This window comes from Geotrypetes seraphini, chromosome 6 (assembly GCF_902459505.1).
Source record: "Geotrypetes seraphini chromosome 6, aGeoSer1.1, whole genome shotgun sequence".
Lineage (NCBI taxonomy): Eukaryota > Metazoa > Chordata > Amphibia > Gymnophiona > Dermophiidae > Geotrypetes > Geotrypetes seraphini.
The window spans coordinates 219286662-219302882 of record NC_047089.1 but is presented as its reverse complement, the minus strand read 5'-3'; the positions used below and the strand labels follow the sequence as shown (position 1 = coordinate 219302882).

Below are 16221 nucleotides of genomic sequence, written 5' to 3'. Positions count from 1 at the left end.
GGACACGTACCTGAGTTTGACATGCGAGCAGCAAAACCTGCACACATCTGCATATAGAAAGAAGAGGCAGAAGAAAGGTTTGTTTAAGGGCATGAACAAATAAGCTTTAGCTCCTTTTCTGCTGCAGCGCTAGGCGAGTAAAGCGGAAGGGACCCTGACAGATGCTTACAGGTAAGTGGTGGGAACTTGGAGAGCTCCCATGATGCTGAAGTGAAAACTTCCAGTTCTCTGCTGCTGTTTGAAGGGTGCGGGGTGCGAGGCCTTGCCCAGCTCACCAAAAGGTTTCTTATGGCTAAGGAAAAAACTGTACCACAGCAGATGAACCACCAGATAATATCCGTGGACTGAGATGTCCTCCAGTGCCGTCCTCGCTTCTTCCACAAACTCCTTGCAGCTCACACCACGTTAGGGGAAGAATCTGAGAAGCTGACAAAACTCTGGCACAAGATCAATTCCCCCTTCCCTCCCCATGCCCCCCCCCACCAATATTCTGAAAGCACTTGCCCTTACTTGAGCGTCTTTCATATCTTCTTTCTGTAGGAGAGAAAACCCTACGGCAAGCAGCTCCCATGTGGGGAGATAGAGAGATGCCCCCTCCTCATCCACAAACCTCCAGCATGCCCCCCTCCCCTCCACAGTCCTTCCTGAAGAGGAGACTGTCACTGTAGATGGCTTTTTGCCTGAAGCCTCTGTTTGTGTGGCTCTCTCTGCCTCCTTCAGCACTGGGAAAGCAGTCTACAGTAGGAGGGCACCAACATTTAGCAGAGACACTGCATGTGGGTGGGCTCCTAAAACTGCTCTGTTGCCCCATTCAGGGAATGCAACCCACTGCTTACTGATTCCTGCAGGAGACTAATAGCCCAAACCTCTTCTCTCCCGGTCTCGGTGCCAGTTTGTCAGGGAGGGGGAGGATATTTCGGGGAGGGCCGTCATCGGCGGGGGAAGGGGCCTTTTTTTTTTAGTGGGGCAGATATTGTGCATGTGTTGCACACCCACAGCATCTGTGCCCATTAAAAAAAAAGGAAAAGATTTGGCATGTTATAAAGATTTTTGGGACAAGTCAGCGACTGGTCTTGACCAGACCCTTTTTTTTGGATCACTAAAAGCAATCACTTTTTTTTTTTTGTGCATCGGGAAGCCATGTTAGAGCATCAATCGCTCTACTGATTTACACGGCATTTCAATATTAATGAGCTTCTTTGCATGATTGGATCGGAGAATGAGCGATCGTGCTGAAAACCACGCGGTGAGCCATTTTCTGCAACGGGTCGGTAAACGTGATCGCCGCTAAACTAGTCAAAACTGGTTTAGCGACGATCATTAGACGATCGTTGACTTTAGTGTATCTGGCCCCCAGATCTGCTTCCTGGTGCCATTTGTAAACATTAATCGGAGCACACCTTGATACAAGAAGGGGAAAGTTTGCTGCTGTGTACTGGAGCTGGATAAGCAACAGCAGAGCTGGAACCGGGGTTTGGTCACCAGCCTGGAAGAAAATTGTCAGTATTGTACCATTTGTCCTGGCTTTAAAGATAATAATAACTTTATTTTTCTATACCGCCAACACCCAAAGAGTTCTAAGCAGTTCACAAAATAAGAAAACTGAACAATTCAGTGATGAAATTCAGAACATATGAGAAGCAACAGTACAATATACAGTTTTATACTGTTATAGTGTGAATACTATGATGTAGTCACTAATTGAGTAACAAATTTCTTGAATAAATAGGTCTTTACTAATTTCCTGAAAGTACAATAGGATGCAGTTTGTCGAATCATATCATCTAACCAAGCTTGGACTTTACCTGCTTGATAGGCCAAGGTTCTATCAAAAAATGTTCTTTATGGGGTAATCCTTTGATGGGTTCTCCAAGGGGAATAATTTTTGGAAAAGCAGCAGCTTGTGGGGATTGTAAAGTCTAAGAACAATTTTCAATTGCATTTCCCAGTGAGTAATATTGGGTGACACCTTCTGAATGTTCTTCAGGACCCGTTGTCTCGTTCTCCTGTTAGATGATCTTTACAGAAACTGAGACATGAAATTTGCCTTGATGTTGTAACTGCTGGATAGTGGATATCTCAGCAGCTTTTGACACTTTGGACCACAATATCATGCTAGCACGACTAGCAGAAACAGGTACAGTACTTGCCAATTCAGATCCTATCCGTTAAATAGGCCACAGTAGGGGTTACCAGCCATCCGGATTTCCCTGGACTTGTCTGGGGGTCCGGACAGCTTTCCAAAACCCAGCACTTTGTCTGGGTTTTGAAAAGCTCTCTTCCATCACATCTTGGTCCTGGGTCATGCTGAAGAGTTTTTGGATCAGGGGTTGACTGCTGACCACTGGCGTTTTACATACGTTGCTCTTCTCGTGGCAAAGAGGGGAGTGCTCCACAGGTGGATGCATGTAGTGCCTCCGGAATTGGTGGGATGGAGGCAGTCGCTCTGAGAGCTGGCACACTGGGAGATGCGTGGCCTTGGGAGTTGGTGGGGGGGGGGACCTTTTAGGCTGTCTGAGTCTCTGTGGGGCCGGGCCATTGCAGAGCTTGATCCCGTGTGAGGTTGTTTTGGCATTCTGTCTCCAGTTGCTGAGGGGGAGGGGGGCGTTCTCTGGGGCCTGGAGGGCTGGATGTATGGGGAGGGGGTTGTTTGTTTGAGCCATTGGGGTGGGATTTCCTTTCAAGAAAAACAATTTATGGGAGCGAACTCACGGACGGGGCTCCTTCTCTCTTCCCATCCCCTTCTTTTGCTGCTATTTGTGCATGGGGCTTGGTTGGGTTACTGCTGTACTCTATGCCTGGGGGGGCCTTCCTCCTGTGTCTCCATCAGGCAGTTTTCTTGTGTAGCCTTTTTTGTGATGCTCTGGGATTTGGGCACTGTACTGAATTTATGTATTCTTCTATGCCCTGCTTTTGTATCTGGACTTTGTTTGGCTGATTTTTGCTCTGTTCTATTTGTTTGCTTCTCAATAAAAATGTTTCAACCCCCCCCCCAAAAAAAAAAAAGAAAAGCTTTCTTCCACATCGCGTCAGACAGGAGGGCATGCATGGATACCACACGATGATGTCACACATGTGTGCACATGATGTTATTGCGTCACATCCGTGCATGCGCCGATGTCCTGCCCGACAAAAGCAGGCAGCGGGGGCAGGGATGGGTGGAACTAGGCGGTAACCCTAGGCAACGGCTTATACTGTTTAACAGCACCTCATTGTTACTTTGGGCACTGCCCTGCTGAGTACCACAAGGATTCACATTGTTGCCTATTTTATTTAATATCTACCTTAATCAGCACAGCTAGCAGCTTCAATCAACGGACACTCGGTGCTATATCTACACAGATGATTTGCAGGACTTTCCAAAACCTGGCATTTGGGATTTGGAAAGCCCCAACGAACTCCGACCGCATCTGGAGGGCCTCTGAGCATGTACGGATGATGCCACACACACTCTGTGCATGTTCTAGGCCAGGGGTGTCCAACCTTTTGGCTTCCCTGGGCCACATTGGCCAAAAAAATGTTTCTGGGGCCGCACAAACGTGCAAAACAGAGGAGGGAGCCAGCAAGATGGTAAACACCCAAGGGCAGCAGAGGAAAACACTGCATCGCCCTCGACCCGGGCCGCACAAAATACTGCATGGGGCCGCATGCAGCCCTCAGGCTGCAGGTTGGACACCCCTGCTCTAGGCCCTTTAGATGTGGTTCAAGCTTGATTGGAAGAAGAGAGGAGGCTTTGGGGAGGGGAGGGCTGGGGCAGAACAGGATGGGACTGGAGGTGGAATAGGGTGGGGTCATTTGTTGGAGAAAAATATGGTAACCCTACCTAAAGCCCTGAATAAACCGCCTGCCTGTATAACAGCAATGAAAAAACGGGCTAAAATCAGCAAACCGATGTCTGAACTCAAGTGCAACAGAGCTCCTGTGAGTCCCTGACACAAACAGCCATATGCTTGACATCAAAATCCCTTTTGCAAGCTACATAATCTTCCTTAAATCACAGGTCTTACACATAGGAAATGATGCCAAACAATTCTTTTCAGGCTGCAAACTCTAATAAACGCTCATGGTGTTGGTAACAGGTGTTTCATCAGCAGCACTATACATCAAAATACAGTCAAAAATGTATTAAGTTAGTTCAATAAAAATATAACATCGACGTGTTAAAATTCATGTTTACCATAGTTATGAACCTTCAAAGTGCGCTAACATGGCAACTGCACCACTTATTACCAGCCAAGTAACTGATTGCTGCTTTTTGTCTTTCTTGCTTCTCTCATGTCTTATCAGTCTCCAAGTTGAACTGCTCAGGCGGCCAAAGAATCAGCCCCTGTATCTGGAGGAGGCCCAGAGATACTGGTGGAGGGGGGGGGGGGGGGGGGGGGCGGGAAGAGACAGTGAAACAAAACCTGCATAAGTATCAAACTAACAAACTCTGAACTGGGCTTATTAACTGCAAAAAAAAACCAAACAAACCTCCCTTTGGCTTGCCTGCCTGATAAAATAGACTTTTTTTAAATCTGTATGGCACGAGTGAAGCGTGTGCAATGTGTGGAGTCATCAGGAAATAAACCTTGTGCTGATGTGCTTTATCTCGACCCCTTCCAATTGAGCTTTTTATATTAGTTTTATTTTTGAAGATTACATTATTTCATAATTGTAACAGAAACAGTAGGAGATAGGAAACAGGTGAAAATAGGTCACTGCAGAGCAGGAGTGAGGTAATACTGCATGTGTATGTTTAGAGATAGTCTAAGTATTGGAATAGCAGGATAATTCTAGTTTATTTGTAGACAACAACCATATAGGGTCTTAATCATATGACAGAGTAGGCAGTTGCCTAGGGTGGCAGCTTCTGTGGAGCATCAAACAGCAGTTGCAAAGCAAAATAGTAGACCTTAACAGTCAGATAACTCAAATATCAAACAGCACATAAACCTGACCTGCCTTCAGAGTGCGTGATTTTTACATGGCTCACTTGCCTGGATCAATGTCCAGTTATCCTGAAAAATGGCTTTTAGAAATAACTGCCAAGGATGCCGACCCACTCAGCGGGATATTTTGGGTTCGCCCCCCCCAGTCTTTTACTACTATCATTTCTAGAGCGTTACCGCCCATTGCTCCACCCATGGCACAGTTGATTGGTATATAAGCCAATCCCAAAGACCTGTACCGGGCCATGGTGCGCCCTCAGCTGGAGTACTGCGTCCAGCACTGGTTGCCGTACATGAAGAAGGTCACGGTACTACTCGAAAGGGTCCAGAGAAGAGCGACTAAGATGGTTAAGGGGCTGGAGGAGTTGCCGTACAGTGAGAGATTAGAGAAACTGGGCCTTTTCTCCCTTGAAAAGAGGAGACTGAGAGGGGACATGATAGAAACATTCAGGATACTGAAGGGAATAGACTTAGTAGATAAGGACAGGTTGTTCACCCTCTCCAAGAAAGGGGATAGATTCCGTACGAACATAAGGAAGTTCTTCTTCACCCAGAGAGTGGTAGAAAACTGGAACGCTCTTCTGGAGTCTGTCATAGGGAAAAACACCATCCAGGGATTCAAGACAAAGTTAGACAAGTTTCTGCTGAACCGGAATGTACGCAGGTAAGGCTAGTCTCAGTTAGGGCGCTGGTCTTTGACCAGAGGGCCACCACATGAGCGGACTGCTGGGCACGATGGACCACTGGTCTGACCCAGCAGCGGCAATTCTTATGTTCTTAAACTTCTTCTTTGCACGTAAAAGCCTGCTTTCAAGCTTATGTTTAATCACATTAATAATTTCACTTCATTCATTAAGGGTGGTTAATCAGTTTATGGGAACTTCCTCTTAATGCTTAAGGAGTTCACCTGGGTATCCATAATACATGTGTACCCTAGAGTGCACCATAGGGTTTTACCCACAACCATCATCTGCCTCCACCCTATTATGAATGTTTTCAAATTACAAAAGTGCTCTTTAATATTTAGTGAAAAATATATTATTTTAAAAGTTAGAGAAGTCAAAAATCTTCAATATGAAATCACTGAGATCCTAAAGTCCTTATAACAAAGAGTTTCCACCACAGTTTGAAAAATATACATGGAAGCTTAGCTTTTTCTTGCCTGCAAGAGTCCAAGCCCTTTCTTTTAGGGGGGTGCCTCACCCGACTGACCTACAGAGTCCCCCATTTCGTATCCTTCTTCAGGGGCAAACTCAGGGGCACAACTTGCTATTTGCAGTCATTAAACTTCTTCATCTCCTTGCGGCTTTATACATTTTTGGACAGTTGATTGATGGCCAGAGGCATAAGCCATGGCCTCCCCATCCTGCAGCTGCAGGAAACACTTTCATAAAATGTAATTTCTGTTTTAATTTTGTTCTTTAAGTAATTATACTTGGGGTGGGTGGGATGATGGGAGGGTATTATTGATTAGAATAGGGTAAGGTTTTTGCAATAATCTATGTTTTTTGTGTTTTATTGAATAATCATAGGGTGGGTGGGAGAAAATGGTTGGTTATGATTACTTGTAAGTTGAATATGCTTTTATTGTATTATATGTTACATTTTTATGTATTGCACTATTGAAGTTTGGAAAATAAATAATTTTTTTAAAATTGCCATGGGATTAGCGGCAGCAGGAGATGTTTTATAAAGGCATTTCCTGCAGTCACAGAATAGGGCGGCCACTCAGCAATAGATTGCAGCTGCCCAGTGGGAGCGCAAGAGCAGATCCACAAAAGCGGGAGTTTCCCCCGCAGAAAACAGGAGACTTGGCAGGTCCGGTAGTGAGATGAGGCTTAAAGTGTGATGTCCATCGATGCAATTTGACAGATTTGTTCTAGGATGGGCAATATTGAGAGAATCATGATTACCGAGTTCAGTTATAAAAACTTTATATATTTTCCTATTGATCCATTTTTCTGCAATATATGCCGTATGCCTGGAACAAACTGCCTGAATCTCTAAGGTGGGCTCCGTCTCTGGCAGTGTTCAAGTCCAAGTTAAAAGCTTACCACTTTGAGACTGCTTTCAACTCCAAACTCTTCTCACCTTGAGTTCTGCAGCATCCCTAACCCTCTATGTCAGTGGTCTCAAACTCGCGGCCCGGGGGCCACATGCAGCCCTCCAGCTACTATTTTGAGGCCCTCAGTATGCTTATCATAATCACAAAAGTAAAATAAAACAGTTTCTTGATCATATGTCTCTCTAGCTATAAATGACAATATTATTATTAAGACTTAGCCAAAAGGAAAAATTTATAAACTATAAAGAGTTTTACCTCATGCAAAATTGTCATTTCTTTAATAAAACATTAACTCTTTTTTTTCTGAGGCCCTCCAAGTACTTTAAATCCAAAATGTGGCCCTGCCTAGGGTCTGAGTTTGAGACCACCGCTCTATGACATGTCTGTCTGTCCAAGTTAGATTGTAAACTCTTCTGGGAAGGAACTGTCTAATGTCAAAATGTACAGTGCGTGCGCCCTTCAGCGCTGTAGCAGTGTTAAATAGTAGGAGTAGGTTTGAGTTGTACGAGTAGTTCTTGTGTATATCATGTTGTAATAACCTAATAAATATTAAATAAAGATGACTTCAAGAATATTGGCTGATAATTTATCCTAAATTGATCAGAATCAATCCATAACTCCAATAAAAAGATTACATATTTTCTAAATAACCCCCTCCTTTACAAAGCCAAACTAGCATTTTTAGCGCTGGCCGCGGCGGTAACGGCTCAGACACTCAGGAATTCTATGAGCGTCAGAGCTGTTACCATGGTGGCCGGTGCTAAAAATGCTAGCGTGGCTTTGGAAAGAAGGGGGTAACATTGCTTTAACCAATTTCTTAAAAACATCATAATTTGCTAATTGAATTAGCCATATCTATAAGACAATTAGCAAAATATGATACTTTAAAGAAACTGGTTACAGCAATGTTGTTTAGAAAATATGGTAATCTCTATTTAGATTGATTCTGATCATTTAGGATTATTTTACTACTGTTAAGTATTGATGGTTCTATTTCGTATGATCCCAGAACTATACTTTTGGTTTCTTTACATACAATCCACCTTGAACGCATTGGTATAGGCAGAATGTAAGAAATGAGACATGAAATGTAATCATTGTTAAATAGCGACACACTTTTTGCTTTTCTGCTCCCTTTTTATGCAGCAGTATCAAAAGGAATTTCTTCAAAGAGTGTAGCAGAGGTCTTTCCTTCCTTCGTGCTAGCCAAGTCCTTAGCTACCATCGCTTTGGAGGTCTTGTAATATTCCACAGGTAGTCGGTCACTTCCTGGAAATCTCTTACAGTTCATGCTGACAAAAGCAGTACTGACCTCTTGTTCCACGATTGTGCCTGTGAGGGGCTGAAATTCTAGTAATGACAGTATGAGTACAGAAATGTTTTTGAACATCTTTGATAATAATCCAGGGGTGTCCAATGTCGGTCCTCGAGGGCCGCAATCCAGTCGGGTTTTCAGGATTTCCCCAATGAATATGCATGAGATCTATTAGCAAACAATGAAAGCAGTGCATGCAAATAGATCTCATGAATATTCATTGGGGAAATCTTGAAAACCCAACTGGACTGCGGCCCTCGAGGACCGACATTGGACACCCCTGTAATAATCCATCCTATCAGAGTTACTAGCCCAGTGGTTCCCAACCCTGTCCTGGAGGACTACCAGGCCAATCGGGTTTTCAGGATAGCCCTAATGAATATGCATGGAGCAGATTTGCATGCTTGTCACTTCCATTATGTGCAAATCTCTCTCATGCATATTTATTAGGGCTAGCCTGAAAACCCGATTGGCCTGGTGGTCCTCCAGGACAGGGTTGGGGGATCACTGTTCTAGACCATTCTGTTTATTGCCCTCTGAGTTCTATAGCTGTGTAATGAACTTGCTTTTAGCTATTTTCTTTAAGGACTTGTACAGTTCTGGAGAAGATCTAAGACTCTTATTCCCTCTTAGAGCTAATGTTTCCAAATGAGGAAGTTTGCACATACCATGACAGTAATAAACCTCACTTCAAAGTGCAGTACAATCTCAGTCTGTCCAATGTATTGCTAATGCTGACTGTAGTACTTGCATCGTGCCAGAGCTTCCTGTAGTTCATAAGATTATAACTGCCTCAGGAGTCTCTCCTGAGGGACTTTGTTAAATGCTTTCAGAGAATCCAGATACATCATATCAATATATCAATTGGCTGAAGTTTCAAGTTTAATATGAAAGGTGATGCACTACCTATGGGAAATCCATCAAGACAGTTTACCGGTATATGCTAATTCACACCTTCAAGGAAACGTGGTAGATGGTATCCCTTGGCTAAAGCCACATTGCCTCTTTACGGATAATACCAAAATCTGCAATAGAGCAGATACCCCTGATGGTGTGGATAACATGAGGAAGGACCTAGTAAGGAATGGTCCAGAATTTTGTGGCTAAGAAATACAAGGTCATGCATTTGGGCTGCAAAAACCTGAGGGAACAGTACAGTTTAGGGAGTGAAGAACTTTTCTACACAAAATAGGAGCAGGACTTGGTTGTGATAGTATGTGATGATCTTAAAGTGGTCAACAGTGGCGTAGCGAGGGTGACCAGCACCCAGGGCAGTGGTGCCTCTCTCCCACCCTCTTCCCCCATCCCCCCTGCCGCTCGCCCACACCTTTTAAGCTTTGGCACACGCCGCGACAAACTCGCTGCTGGCTTCGACGCTCTCTCTGTCACTTCCTCCCAGAAGTGACATCAGAGAAAGCGCCAAAGCCAGCTAGCAAGTTTGTCACTGCTTGCGCCAACGTTTAAAAGGTATGGGGGAAGGTACTCCATCTCCAAGTCTTCTGAGTAGCCAAACAGAATATTCACCCGGGGGGGAATCACAAAAATCATACTGGGGCATGTAACAGAGCACTAAAATGGAAGAGGAACAACTGAGTTTTCACTGAAGTAAAGGAAAAGGGAGAAATATCCCTAAACCAGTCATTTTTATGGCAAAGCCAACAGGTCACAGCAAAAAGCCGAGTGTTCAAAAGACCCAAGCCTCCTTTATCTTGGCGGGAAGCTACCACAGCAAGGAACAATCTAAGCTTTTTCCAATTCCAAAGAAACTTATTCAATAAACGAACAATCTGCTAGTGTGTGGTAATTGTTATAGTAAGAGAGAGCATTTAAAATAAATAGAGTCAATAAGGTGGCAATAGCATATTATAAAGGATATCTTTCCCAACAAAGATACAAAGGGTAATCTTGCCATATCCTTTGCTTTCCATTATCTGCAATCATTAAGTTACATTCAAGGAATACAATTGTGATAGATCTCTAGGAAACCATACTCCTAAATACCTATTTAATCACATCCTTTCCCCACATCAATGGAACTTCTCCTCTCACTGAGATGGTAGCTGAGGGTCAAGAGGAAGGACTACAGATTTCTGCCAATTAAGCTGGAACCCCGAGTAATAATTAAACTCATCTAAAACACCCAACAAAGTTGGATGAGTGGACTCTATAGTCAGTACTAACAAGATGTCTGCAAAAGCCAATACCTTCACAACTTGTCCTCCCAACATCCCAATCTGCTAATATCATACAGAGAAGTAGCTCTAGATTTAAGAGGGGAAACAAGGGACAACCCTGCCTTGTGCTCCATCAAATCAGAAAGGATGTCGTTAACATTCCATTCACCAACACCAAAGCCTCTGGCTGTGAATATAAAGTCAAAAGGGCCTACAAAAATCAACCTGAGCTACCTACATACCATAGTATACTGAAAAGACAATCCCAATTTGTCCCCTCCTGTTGTCTTTATTATTCATATTTGCTTTCCATTTTTTTGCCTATAATTTAAATGATGTTTTTATGTAAACTGCTTAGGAATTTTTAAGCGGTATATCAAACCATAATAAATTTGAAGCTTATCAAAGGCTTTTTCTGCTTCAAGACTAACACGGCTGGAACAGAATGCAAATTACAATGTGCGAATGACATAAGCACCTTGCAAACATTTACCACTGATTTACAACCTTTAACAAAAACCCACTTGTTCTGGACAAATGATGTCTGGAAGAATATTCGCTAGCCTATCCGCCAAGACATGAGCAAGAATTTTTAGATCAACATTCAATAGAGTTATAGGTCTACAGGATTTTGGCTTTAGTAGATCCCTCTCAGGTTTAGGAAGCAAAGTTGCGAGAGCAGAATTAGAACCCCTCGGAAACTCACCATCAGATATCACCTGCTCATAATAATGAAAAAGAGGCATGCATAACTGGGATTGTAGAAGCTTATAGAACTTGAAGGTGAAAACCATCAGGACCAGGAGTGGTTGAATTACTCAAAGATTTTATTACCACATGTATCACCTTGGCTGTTAAGGGAGCAATGGAAGTAAAACCCAGAAGTCTCGATCCATCCTCCTTGGTCTGGGCCATATGGCCAGTGGTGTGGCTCCTTCCCTGACCCTCCTGCTGTGTGCATGCCCCCTTCCCTTATACCTTCAACATGCGCCTTGCAACCGAGTCGGCTCTTCCTCTGATGTCACTTCCTATGCGTGGCACCCAGAAGTGATGTCAGTGGGAGCTGACACAGTCCCAAGGAGCAACATTAAAGGTGTTGCTCGCAGTGGTGAACAATTAGAGTTATGGGGAAAGGGAAGGTGGGTGTGTACAGTGGGGGAAGAGGAAGGGCTCCAGCTGACCCCCCCCCCCCGCCCCCGTATATAGTAACCCTACATAGTGGTCAATCCAGGGTCACAAGTACCTGGCAAAAACCCAAACAGTAGCAACATTCCATGCTATAAATCCAAGGGCAAGCACTGGCTTCTCCCTTGTCTGTCTCGCAGACTATGGATTTTTCCTCCAGGTACTTGTTCAAGCCTTTTTCTAAAAGCCATCTAGGTTAACCACCCACATCCTCTGGCAACAAGTTCCAGAGTTTAATTATTCTTTGAGTGAAAAAATATTTCCTCCTGTGGGTTTTAAAAGTATTTCCCTGTAACTTCATCAAGAGAGTGCTTGTAAAATTAGGTGCTCCATTGCCTGCATTTGAAGGGCCAATCGGGGCACAAAATAGTAACTTCCTGGCCACTAACTTCCTTAGGACACTGGGAAACATCCAGCCATCACTCTGAACTACAGTGTTGAAAGGATCAGAACAGCTTCTACAGGATAGCTGCTAGCCTAAAGGAAAGGGGGTAGGCTGCCACCTGCCTACCAGTTTGAGGATTGCAAGAGAAATTACATTTTACTGGAGCAAGCTCCTGCACCATCAAAATCCCTTCTTTTGCTGTGATAGTAAGGACAATAATATGGAAACAGGCAGTAGATTTTAGATCACAAAAAGGTTAATATTTGTGAAGACAAGTATGCCATATGGTAAAAAATAGCTAAGACTGGTTGGGTCTATTGATCTTTTTTTTCCCCCTGTCACTACAATACTATCTTATGGCACAGGAAGGCACAGAGAATGCAAAAGGACCCCCAGAGCTGGTTAGACTGACAGACCCTCTCCTCTCTTTGTAAGTTGAGGAGCTAGGAGCATCCCCACACTTTTGGGTGCAGACAATTCAACAACTGGAGAAGCACTTAAGGCACTACACAGAGGGTTTCCATTTATGACCTTTAAACATTAAATCCAGGGGCTCCAAGTTAAAAGAAAATACCTCCTCCTAAGAAATAAACCTCTGTCTTGCTGATTAGTGAGATCTCGCCTGGAACATTGTGTCCAATTTTGGAGTTCATATTTCCAAGAGAGTGAGAGAGAAAAAAAAAAAAAAAAGAACAGGCCATATGGTTTTTAAGAATCTAGTCTGCCTATCCCTTCTCCCTTACAGATCTAATGTACTTGGCCCCTTTCCTGAATTCAGATATATTTTATATCACTACCACCTCCACTAGGAGGTCATACCTTGTGTTACCAGATGTCCAGGCTCCTGGATGGACTTTCCAAAACCCGGCATTTGTCTAGATTTTGGCAAGCCCCAGCGAGCTCTGGCCACCTCTGGAGGGCCACTGAGCATGCACAGGCAATATCACACATCCGTGCATGCTCCAGGCCCTCCAGCCACAGCTGGAACTCGCCAGGGAAGAGTTTTTGGCTTTGTTTCTCCATTAAAAAACCAAACCAAAAGTCCTAACAGCAATGCCAGGAGGCTTCTTTCTTGTCACAGGGGTCTTAAAGTCCCTCCTTGAGGGCTGCAATCCAATTGGGTTTTCCCTAATGAATATGCATGCATGAGATCTATGTGCATGCACTGCTTTCAATGCATATTCATTGGGGAAAGCCTGAAAACCCGACTGGATTGCAGCCCTCAAGGAAGGACTTTTGAGATATGTTAGAGCTTTGCACATAGGGCAATCGATCGCTATTGGGGAATCAGCCAACAGCGAATCCAGACATTAATGCAAACTGACTTTTGTGCATCTAAACCAGTGGTTCCCAAACCTGTCCTGGGTGGACCCCCAGCCAGTCAGGTTTTCAAGATATCCCTAATGAATATGCATGAGAGAGATTTGCATACCTGTCACTTCCATTATATGCAAATCTCTCTCATGCATATTCATTAGGGATATCTTGAAAACCTGACTGTCTGGGGGTCCCCCAGGACAGGTTTGGGAACCACTGATCTAAACCTTAGACCAAGGGTATCAAAGTCCCTGCTTGAGGGCTGCAATCCAGTTGGGTTTTCAGGATTTCCCCAATGAATATACATGAGATCTATTAGCATACAATGAAAGTAGTGCATGCAACTAGATCTCATACATATTCATTGGGAAAATCCTGAAAACCAACTAGATTGTGGCCCTCAAGACTGGACTTTGACACTCCTGCCTTAGACGCTTATTAAACTTGTAAATCCGATCTTCTATTCCACAATCATTGTGTTGTTGCGCTGGTAGGGCTGGAAGTGATCAGGCCCCTCCACTTTCACCTCAGGACAACCATGGTCATTGTGAATGACTGTAGCTGGTGTGAGCCAGAAATGCCATCAACTGAAGATCCACAGCCTTCTCCGCTATTTAGTCAGCAAGGTATATACGTCAAAACCTCATAAGTAGCACTTCTCATTCACAATATCATTAGATCATAAACAGCACATGCAACCTGCAAATAGTTTTAATATATGCACAGTACCAGCTGCATAGTGGGAAGCAGGGTAGGGTGACAAATTCACTGCCACCCTCTAGATGCCACCAGATGGTGGAGTGGGACAGAGGGTGTGTCAAGTTCCCTTCATGTTAAATCTTGGAGCCCCTCAAAATTATTCTAGCTGTTCCACTACCTCACAGTATAAGTAATGGAAAAGAAGCACATTTTTTTCAGTGGAGACAACATCTAAACTCTATTCCTTTCTAGTAACAGTGGGAATCATTTCTTCAGGACTAAGATGGTATATGAATGGAACAATAGCATCCCAGCAGAGGGAACAAAGACAAAATTCAAGACAGGCTGGGCTAAACCATGAAAAATTCACATAACTATTGACATGCAATTGAGTGTAGCACTGAAGTGCTACATAAAGGAAAAAATGCTTCTGGTGAGGCAGTAAAGAAAAAGCCAGATGACCTGGAGTCGAGCACAAGGGCCATAAGCCAGACAGCCAATTTTGGGTTAGCCTGAAACCAAAAGGTGGATGGGCATGTAATTAGTCCCCCCTTCCCCCCACCTAATCCCCCCCCCAAATATTTAATGCATGAACTGGTAGGGATCTCCTAACGCCACCAGCTCAACCTTTCCTCCTCCTCAGGCAGCCAGCGTTCTTCCAAAAACAGCAACTGGCAGCACATGCCTCAAACTGATACTGCTGTTCACAAGCTGCACATGCATGTAAACTGAGCATGTGCAAAGAGGCTGGTGTCAGCTTCAGCACAAGGCAAGTGTTGCAGGCTGCTGTTTGGAAAAGCAATGGCTGCCTGAAGAGGAGAAAGTCTTCAGCTGGCAGTGTTTAGGAAGCCCCATCATGCCACAATTTTGAGGGCCCCAAACCCAAATTAAGTGGGCCCTGGCCGATCTGTGGTATACTGTATTGTACTACACTAGGAAGCAAATTAACAAGAGACTCAGTGGATTGGCCCTAATATGCCATCAGGCACTGCTCCTTTCCCCTGCAAGATAGAAACATAGAAAAAGATGGCAGATAAGGGCCGCGGCTCATCTAGTCTGCCCACCCTAATGACCCTCCCCTATTTAACTCTGTGCAGAGATCCCACGTGACGATCCCATTTCTTCTTAAAATCAGGCATGCTGCTTGCCTCAATCACCTGAGGTGGAAGTCTATTCCAGCGATCAACCACTCTTTCGGTGAAAAAGTACTTCCTGGTGTCGCCGTGCAATTTCCCGCCCCTGATTTTCCATGGATGTCCTCTTGTCGCCGTCGGACCTTTAAAAAAGAAGATATCCTCTTCTACCTCGATACGGCCCGTGAGGTATTTGAATGTCTCGATCATGTCTCCCCTCTCTCTGCGTTCCTCGAGTGAGTATAGCCGTAATTTATCCAGCCGTTCCTCGTACGGGAGATCCTTGAGTCCCGAGACCATCCGGGTGGCCATTCGCTGGACTGACTCAAGCCTCAACACATCCTTGTGGTAATGAGGCCTCCAGAATTGTACGCAGTATTCCAGATGGGGCCTTACCATGGATCTATACAACGGCATAATGACTTCAGGCTTACAGCTGATGAAACTCCTACGTATACATCCTATGATCTGCCTAGCCTTAGATGAAGCCTTCTCCACTTGATTGGCAGTCTTCAGAGATGATTACCCCCAAGTCCCGTTCTGTCCTGTAGTGCATGTTAGAGACTGAATGTTCTTAGTTCTTAGTCCTCAGCAGCCCAAAAACTCAACTTTTCCTTGTAGCATCAATATCCCAGTAATAAACTGACAAACGTGCTCAAGAAATGGGCTGCAACATGGCAAGAGGTTCAATGTGGATAAGTGTAAGGTGATGCATGTCAGTAACAAAAATCTTATACACGAATACAGGCTGTCTGGGGCGGTACTTGGAGACCCCCCCCCCTCTCCCAGGAAAGAGACTTGGGAGTACTGGTTGACAAGTCGATGAAGTTTATTATTTCTTGATTAATCGCTTAATCAAACTCTAAGCCAATGTGCAGTGGCGGCGAAAAGGGCAAACAGAATGCTAGGAATGATTAAGAAGGGGGTCAAACTGATTGGAGAAGGTTATCATGCCGCTGTACTGGGCCATAGTGCGACCTCACCTGGAGTACTGCGTCCAGCACTGGTCACCATACA

At 44.3% G+C, this 16221-nt stretch overlaps 1 protein-coding gene across 1 annotated transcript in view; it reads right to left on the bottom strand.

Moving 5' to 3' along the window:
* FGF17 (fibroblast growth factor 17) overlaps positions 1 to 11413 on the bottom strand; it is a 30779-nt gene extending 19366 nt beyond the window's left edge. The window contains exon 1 of the mRNA XM_033950044.1: positions 11320 to 11413. Coding sequence (XP_033805935.1) covers positions 11320 to 11400 — 81 coding nt within the window. The 5' untranslated portion in view covers positions 11401 to 11413. The remainder of the gene's footprint in view (positions 1 to 11319) is intronic.
* Positions 11414 to 16221: the final 4808 nt, after the last annotated feature.